Genomic DNA, 9,250 nt, shown 5'->3' on the forward strand with positions numbered 1-9,250 from the left:
CTTAGGGATGTCACCGAATATAGCTTATTATGACTATTGACTGTTATCATCATCGTAGATATAACATCAGTCTGTAACAGTCCACTTCTTAAATACTACTACCTTCTACTGCGATCACAAACCCGGTCCACTACTTGGCAAAAGTCCTCTCCGAACAGGAGGGACTTTTTTATTACACACATCGCCATCTAGCCCCTAAGTAAGCGGCTGAATAATGAATACTTTATGAACAATATAGGAACATAAATACTTATAATATACAGATAACGTTTTTTCAATTGTGGGTATCTAACTCACAGCTTTGAACTCAGATAGCAGGGTCGCTGCAAACTGCGCCAATCGGCTGTCAATTTATTTGCAATAATTGCCTTTAAAAATTTATGGGGAAGACCAATCTGAAAGTGGGAAGATGACTTAAGAGCGACAGCAGGACGTCTGTGGACAAGGAAAACCCATGATCGCGAAGCATGGAAGAAACTGGGGGAGGCCAATGCAAAGCAAGACAATCAAGCGTAACCGGTGTCTCGATAAGTAAATAATCATTAAGATAAGATTGTTGAAAAGGCTATAAATAAATAAATTGCCTATAATCACCAAGCTGAGCTGACGGATTGGTGATCGAAGTAGAAGGTTATCCTAAAGTATAGTGGACCCCTGGTAGTCCGACAAACATTTTGCAGGGCAGTGTCAAACTATCGAATTCGTCGGATTATAGAGTACTGCCTAAGACCCCCTATAGTCCGGATTTTTTTACAAAAGAGTACCTTGTAATCCGACCACAATAGTGATGGTGCGTACAAGTTGTAACTTGTTCAATCATGCTTAGCGAATACGTATTCAATAATAAATAATAGACCATGTCGGATTACAGGGGGCGCCGGATTAGACAGGGGCCGGACTACCGGGGGTCCACTGTAATGCTTGATGCGGTTTCTGGAAGGAAGGCCAATGTATGCAGGAGATTTTAGTCCGTAAGGCACTGAGTGACTCCACTCCTAGTAAAGTCGGGCATATCAACTTGGCCTGGTGACATCCATTAGGATATCCTCCTAATATAAAAAAAAAACTGTTATCTCTCTCTATGATCGATACTTCATTACTGAAGATCGTGGTCCTGGTGAGATCTAACAAGTGGAAAAATTGTCTACATCGGCTCATGTAGGAGGCCATTTTTGATAGAATCGGCACGAGTTTGACTGTTTCAACTTGCCCATCTCGTTGAGGAACGATCTATAGGTATTTTGTCCGTTCTCCGATATATTCCTTTCGTATTTCGTGTAGGGGATAACTTCCATATATAAGGTAAGGTTGCAGCCAAGGCAAGGGTAGTGAAGAAAAAAACAACATGAATAGTACCTACCGTCTACATTGTTTGTAAAATAAGTATAAATAGTAAGAAATAACTTTCCTAATCTCTTTATAAAACTCCGATTGTACTTTATAATGAAAATATGTTAGAAATTGAATGAAAATAATTGTTGAAAAGTTTTGCAGCAAGTCCCCTTTGTATATTTTCCGGGGAAACCAGCTTTACTATTCTATTGAATTGCGAGTTTAAATGTTTCGAGTTTCTATATTAACTGAAGTTTAATTTTCGAGATAAATTTTAAACCCGTTATTATAAACTGTTCAAGGAGAAGTTATACTTGTTCCATAACGAAGTTTCGAATGAAATAAATTTTGTTATGAATTTGACGACAACGTAATAGTTATTTCTATTAAAAAAAAATCTAATTCTTATTTAAATGTATTTTGAAAATTAAGCTTAATTTGCTATACTCCGCGAAAAGCAGGAGAATCTATATACTCCACACCAAACAGATCTTCGGATTCTTCATGTGCCCTCTACGCACCACGCTCCGAAACCGGAGCATCCTCAGGACTTTACAATGAATAATTGTTAAGTGTGTATTCACTGTAAAGTCAACATCTCTTGAGGATTTACCTTTCTGCTTTTACCACGTTTTGCTCCGAAACCGAAGCAAAACGTGGTAAAAGCAAAAAGGGTACATTGCCGAAGATCTGTTTAGTAAGGAGTATAAAGATTGAAGAAATTATAAATAACACCATACAGAGTATAGCAAATTAAGCTTAATTTTCATAATATATTGTGAATCCAATATTTAATTCAAATGTAATGATGTACGTATGTAACACAAGATTCTTGCAGTGTTAATCTGGCCCCTAGTTTTTCTTCCTTGCTCCGAAGAGCAGGTTTACCCTCCAACATAACATCATTACCTATTACTAACTTCACAAAATAATCTCTACCTATCATTCGAAGGTTGTTACCCGTCAACCCGCATTGTAGAATCGTGGTGGGTTCAATTTCTTTATCCCAGTAGCGCAGCTGAGGGAAATAAGACTAAAAATGGTATGAACCTGAACCAGCCAAGTGATTTTTGAGCTGACAGACTGGTGATCGAAGTAGAAGGTTATCCTAAAGTAATGCTTGATGCGGTTCCTGGAAGGAAGGCCAATGTATGCAGGAGATTTTAGTCCGTAAGGCACTGAGTGACTCCACTCCTAGTAAAGTCGGGCATATCAACTTGGCCTGGTGACATCCATTAGGATATCCTCCTAATATAAAAAAAAAACTGTTATCTCTCTCTATGGTCGATACTTCATTACTGAAGATCGTGGTCCTGGTGAGATCTAACAAGTGGAAAAATTGTCTACATCGGCTCATGTAGGAGGACCTGAGCAGATTTTGAGGAAGACTCGATCCATCTTGATACTTGTAAAATTTATTACTGTGTAATTTATTTTGTTCTTTTTCTTACGAGTTTCATCGCTCAATTTTAACACCTGGACCTGTTCATACCTAACTTGCCGTAAGCGTAACATCTTCTGACTTGATGTACGTTATTTTTTTTTGCATTTTGGGCTTTATTTCTGTCGCAGGAAAGCATATAAAGGCAAAATGAGGTGTTAGCTCCAGCTTATGAATATGAAATGCAATGAACATGGGAACCATTCTTTATCCTTTATTTCGTATTATTTTACATGGAACACGAGCGAATCTTATTACAGTAACTTTATACAATACCTCAACAAACGTGACGTATATACTGAGGTACCATATAAAGCGATAAGAAATGTTTCAATGGTGACATTTATTCAATACTATTTTATTTTTCGAGAGTTTATAAACCGTATAGCTGTGATCTGCACTTATACGTGCAAAAAAGCAGTGCCTACACTAAAGTTTCCCCATAACTTGTTAGCTACTGCTTAATACTTCATGTGCACTGTGCACTCGTTTCCTCATTCTTAGTTCACTTGAGTCACTCTGAAAAGGTACCAATTTTTTTTTTTAATTAAAATTCCATTCCTAAGCAACTTACCTTCTCGAGTACCTAACATTTCATTTTGTGTTACTGCGACTTCTGCTTCAAATCTCTATTTCAATGTACTTAAAAAAGGAGGAGGCTACCATATTAGACTGCATAGACCCACCACCAGATGAGATTGCAGTCAATGGCTAACTTTTAGTAAAATAAAAAAAAATTAAAAGAGAAGAAACCTTTCAACCGACTTGAAAAAAAGGCCTACTACTCGATTACTCCGCCAATTATACACCGATTATGACGTTTTACACGGGTTGCGCTTCGATTTTCGTATATGGCTACTAAGTAATTTATGCTCGTCACAATAATAAAGGTGAAGTGCTGGGAGAACTCCTCAACCATTAACACCACGGCCTCGTTCAAAGCAATATCTTATAAAGGGTTACGAGCAGTTGACATTATTATTACCTAGATAATGCAATTACAACCATCCACTAAAATTATTTTGACAAAACAAACTTTGTCAGACAACTAAAAAGCGAGAAATAAATATTTTTTACAACATTTTTAAGTCGGTGCCAAGTAAAATGTAGTAAATCACTGGGTACTTTCGTTTTTAGGTATATATTATCTATACCTTCTTAATAACTTTACATTTTACTTTGTTACCAGAGTTTATTTTTTTTGTCAATTATTTTTTTAATTATCTTTTCAATTTAGAAACTTTTTAACTCAGAAAATTATTTTAAATAAACATACATCGTTGAAAAGACCAGATTTCCTTTTATGTTTAGAAAACCAAGTTGATGTGGAAATAAATAGTTGACTCGAGTAAGCTCAGAATTACTTTTGTTGTGCAGATGTTATGCTTGTATTACGAGGAATAATGGCGATGCTAATTACGTTCTCAGACCTCCAAATGTCAAGCAAAAGTTTATTAAAGTGGGCGTCAGCGATAATTATTATAATCAGTTTGTTCACTGAGAAAGCCTGCATGCGGGAGTTGATTAAAAAAAAACAAAGATTAATCACAACATTAACTAAACTTATGAGACAAACAAAAACAGGTTTCGTGTTAGTAAATACTCTGTAAAAATTCAAATTCAAAATTTCTTTGTTGCCAACCTATAGCTGCGAGGGTTCCAAACGCGCCCTGGTCGCAGACGAAGAAGAAGAGCCCACAACAAACTTAGCCCGGAAAATCTTTAAATACTTTGGTTAGCACGCTTGATTACGGATCACGTAGGCCTACATTCTCCGCTTATGCAGCTAAGCTGAGAAATAGCAGAAAATCGACCATGCGATTCGTGAAGTCACTCGTTAAAATATCCAACCACAGTATTGATGGTGTATAAATATATATCTGTTTTGTTTGTTTTCACCTTACATTTATTTTTTCTTATGTGCAAGTGCAACAATATTCCTCACTTAATTGTTAAGACTTAACGGGTACATTATAATATATTGAAGCTGGAAATATAAAAGTAAAAGTTCGAAACGAAATATTGCAAACTATCATATTGTATTCAAATTTATTCTATAGATAAAAGCAATGCTAGAGGCTGGCTGGGATAATATAAAGGGGAGAATAATGAAGGCTACAAATGATAATGGCAACAATAGATGTGGATTCGGGTTTCATTTCCGATGATCAATTCTTTGCCATTGTGGTTACGCGTATGGAAAATAGAAATATTTCCAAAAATTTTATTATTTTTATTTCATGAGAGTCATAGCTATTTCTTCTGATTAAGAGTTCTAAATGGATTTACATTCGCTAATGAAGTATACATACTAATATGTATGCGAGGTTGATTTAAAATAAAAAGTTACTCAAGTGCCTAGTGGAGTTAGTGAATTTTTGTATCACGCTGTAGAAACTTATAGTTCTTTTCTCCTTTGTCCACAGTCGAAGCGAGTCGGCTCTCAACAGCCCCACCGAACCAGATATATCGCTGGCTGCATCCCTCACTGACCCGCTGGAGGCCCACACCCTTGATGATGCTCGGAGAACTATTAAGTATGAACACCGATAATCCACATATTTGGTTTTCATAAAATTAATCGTTCTAGCATAACATTTGAATCATTGCATTAGCTTTTTGCGTCGCAAAGCATAAAATATAACTTAAATATTCATATTGATATTATAAATTCGAAAGTGTACAAATCAACCGAAGCATCGGTTTTCATGAAATTGACACCACAATAGCATCCTGAATATATGCACGGCACGGCATTTTATCTATAATCTTTTTAGATTATTTAATTTAACCTCTATATTCTGTTTTTTTTCTTGCAGAGACCTACGGATGAAATACCGGGCGCAGGGCCATCAACTTTTAACATGGCGTCGCTCACAACGAACTCAAGAAGAACTAGTCACCCGTTTGCAGCGAGAAAAAGCTGAACAACTCAAATCACTTTCCAGCCAACTCCTCTTATTCGAATCACGATTGGTTCGCAAACAGAAGGAGATAACCAACATGCTTGCCCTACGAGAGACAATCATTATTAAACAGCAAAAAGTAATCGATTCCCTTCAATCTAAGCTTCTTGATAATGGTATCGAAACATCGCAAACGATCCCAGACTTTAGGGATATGCTACAAGACACACACATCACAGGCGACTTTGATTCTCTAAATGATTCCGATTCCGCTGTTATAATGGAAGACGTGGATTCTGATTGCAGTAATCTGCCCAATGTGCCAAGATTTAGGTCAGCTAATCCGGACAGCGTTACGATAGTTCGATCGATCTCTGATGCAATAGATCCAAACTTGAAATATAGCATCGTCAGGCGTTCAAATGGATTTCTGCGGCGACCAGAAATTTTAGAAACAGTTTACAGTGTAGAGGAAGAAGCTGACGGTGATTCAACTAAAGGCTTGAGTGCACAAAATAGTACTGAAAAGGAGTTGAAAGAGTTCAACAAAACAGACGAGCAAAAGTATAAGGAAACAAGCCTCCTAGCTCAGAGGCGAGATAATTTCCGTATGAGAAGTGTAGTTTTAACAGGTGAAGTAAAGAGTATAGATAACGATAAACAAGGTAAGGTCAAGAGTAACAGTGAGTTATGGTCCTATAGCTATGTGCCAAAAAGAATGATGCCGCCTAACGACTCTGATGAGGAAGTCACTTCCAATCCGGAAAGTGATGAAGGTGAGACTGAGCCTCGACCTAACCATGTGGTGACCTATAACAGGGTTATGTCAAACCACAGAAACGTAACTAAACCGAAGGATGTAAAGTACAAACGAATCAATAAAGCAAAGTCTAAAAGCTTAGAGGAACTGCGTGGAAGATTAAAGAATTGGGTAGAAAAGGGAAACAAGTTGTCAGATATGCCGCTGGAGCATGCGCAAAGCTATGCTTAAATGATTTTATCAAGTTCCTTGATTTATCTTTGTGTGGAATGCTTGTAGAATGAACCGCTTTACTTTAAGTCACAATGCGAAGTTCTCAAAGCTATAAATTACGTCAAAGGTCCACCGGTGGAGGCTTTATCCCGCAGAAGATAAGCGCATTTACAATTAGAATTTTAATGTGACGTCTTCACGTCTTGGCTACATTCTCGCCAGAAATGTTTTGTGTAATTATCGTGTGATATAATTCTTTCCTAATATGCCAAATTGTGTGTATTACGAGGCTTGTGTATTAGAGTCAAATTAATAGATATATTTGTAATTTAAAAGTATTAGTAGTAGATTAATGCAAGCTTTTAAAAGAAAAAGACAGCTTTTAATGTTTTTAAACTTCTGAATTGTGTATTTACATGGATACTCGCACATACATATACAATCGTTTAAAAGTAAGATGAAACGAAACTAGTAGAAAATAAAATAGTATATTTTGAAATCCTTTTTCATTACATTTTACATCTACGTTATGTCTACTTACATACAATAAATAACTACGTGTTTAAAATTAGTCATCTGCCTACTATTACAATCGCACGATATCAAAATAATGCATGGATACTCCGACAGTTGTTTTTTTATTATAATAATACTCCGACGGTTAATTCTTGAAATAAAAAATATTTGTATGTGCAAACACCACCACATATAGAAAAACACACTACCTACAAATGCAATGTTTTCCTACGTACCTACTATAGAAGTAAAATGTATCGTACCATTCAAATATTATGTATTTTAATCAATAAGTTGGTTGTTGTTTTAGGAAGAAAATTTTAAACACATATTATGCACTATTCTTGATACTTGATCTATTGTAAAAAAGTTTTCTATACGAATTAAAGTGTTGTTCAAACTTAATAATAGATGTTTTCCACGCGATTGCAATTGTTAAGGCTGTTTTATATAAATATAAAAATGGCAAAATTATGTATAATTATTATCACAAAATTTTATATTTATGCAGATATTTTGAGCTGAAGGAGGGTTGTAATTCAATAATAAATTGAAGATAAATTTGGAATTGTGAAAGTTGCTAAGAAATGGAAATTCAAACAGAGAGACATACAACTCTAGTTTATAATTTTAATTTAGTTTCAGTGAAAATATAACTAAATGTTTAGCTGTTCAGTAATTATCATAAAAAATTTGTTGTGTTATACTGAAGTATAAATCGCAGATTGTTCAATTTGAAATGAACTTGACAGCTAAGCGAAGATACCGGGAACATTAATTTGGTGTAATTATGATAATTGACAACTCTGTAAGTGCAACATTCAAAAATTCTAAACTGCACTGGCAATATTATAATATTCACAACAATACCGCTTATTAATATGTGTGCAATACAAAGTTATGCTGCTCATATTATATTTTACTTTATACAATATCTATTTATAAGCGATCATTTAAATAAAATTAACTGTTTTGTGATTTATATTGGGTTGTGTATTAAATTAATATTTTACACGCCTAATTCAGTGTTAGAGTTGAAATATAAGAACTTCTTAAAAAAATTCCAAGAATTTCTGGAAAATTAACAATCGTTTTTTTTCCCCTAATTTGAATGGAGATAAACTATATTTTCACCTATTTAGAGCTTCATTCCTAAAAATTAGTTTTCTTTTCTCAATCTGAAGTTTTTTTAATTCAAAATATCGCACGACTGATTGCTATGCACATTGTTTTTTAACATCTAATTTGGATTGACACACTGTGATTTTTTATTAATATTTTCGTCTTTCGTCTTAGTAATAGTTAAATTGTATAAATAGATTTAAGTAGTGGTAAGAAATTACTTAATAAAAAAAATAAAAAATACCTATTTATTGTGTATCGGTGCCAATTGTTAGATGTAATTCTGTTAACTACAATATATTATATTGAAATATACAGGTGGTATACATAAAATGCAAAACTACGTACTATTCAGCTAAAGCCTTAGTTTTGCTTATTCATCGCGTTCAATTCTTAGTTCGTTTAACTTTATATTATAATACTTAAATTAAATCTTCAATGATCAAAATTATTTGATTGTGATATACCTACACATTATTTAAAAATAATAGTTAAGAAATATTAGGTATTTGAAAGAATTTGTAGCTCACCACTACAAAAATACAATTTTACATCACCTGTATATTTAAACCTATCTCACATTTCAACTATGTATAATTAATAAATAATATCACATATCACATTGCTGTATCACAAAATGCTTGAAAAATATATTTTAATATAATTAAAAAAAGATATAAATGTACCTAAAATACATGTTCGATTCCGATTATATTTCAACGTGCTGAATAAACAATTTAAGAAAACTCGGTTTTTCATTTCTACGACTTCCAAAAAAAGTAGGGTTTCTTCAGAAAATTTTAAAGACGATAGATTTTTTTATGTGTTTCTCTACTCTAAATACGATTTAATACCAATGATTCTATTTTTTTTATCTACCTATGTAGTAGAAAGTATTTAGGTACGTCGGACAATTTAGTCAGCGCAACAACTAATGTTCGCTTGTTTTTTTTTAACTAT

At 34.2% G+C, this 9,250-nt stretch overlaps 1 protein-coding gene across 3 annotated transcripts in view; it reads left to right on the forward strand.

Moving 5' to 3' along the window:
• Positions 1–8,931, forward strand: part of LOC120637605 — a 190,288-nt gene extending 181,357 nt beyond the window's left edge. For all 3 annotated transcript variants that reach the window (XM_039909487.1, XM_039909486.1, XM_039909485.1), the window contains 2 exons: positions 5,200–5,310; positions 5,593–8,931. In XM_039909487.1, coding sequence (XP_039765421.1) covers positions 5,200–5,310; positions 5,593–6,670 — 1,189 coding nt within the window. In that variant the 3' untranslated portion in view covers positions 6,671–8,931. The remainder of the gene's footprint in view (positions 1–5,199; positions 5,311–5,592) is intronic.
• The last annotated feature ends 319 nt before the right edge of the window (positions 8,932–9,250 follow it).

The sequence above is a fragment of the Pararge aegeria genome, chromosome 4 (genome assembly GCF_905163445.1).
Source record: "Pararge aegeria chromosome 4, ilParAegt1.1, whole genome shotgun sequence".
NCBI classification, from domain to species: Eukaryota; Metazoa; Arthropoda; class Insecta; order Lepidoptera; family Nymphalidae; genus Pararge; species Pararge aegeria.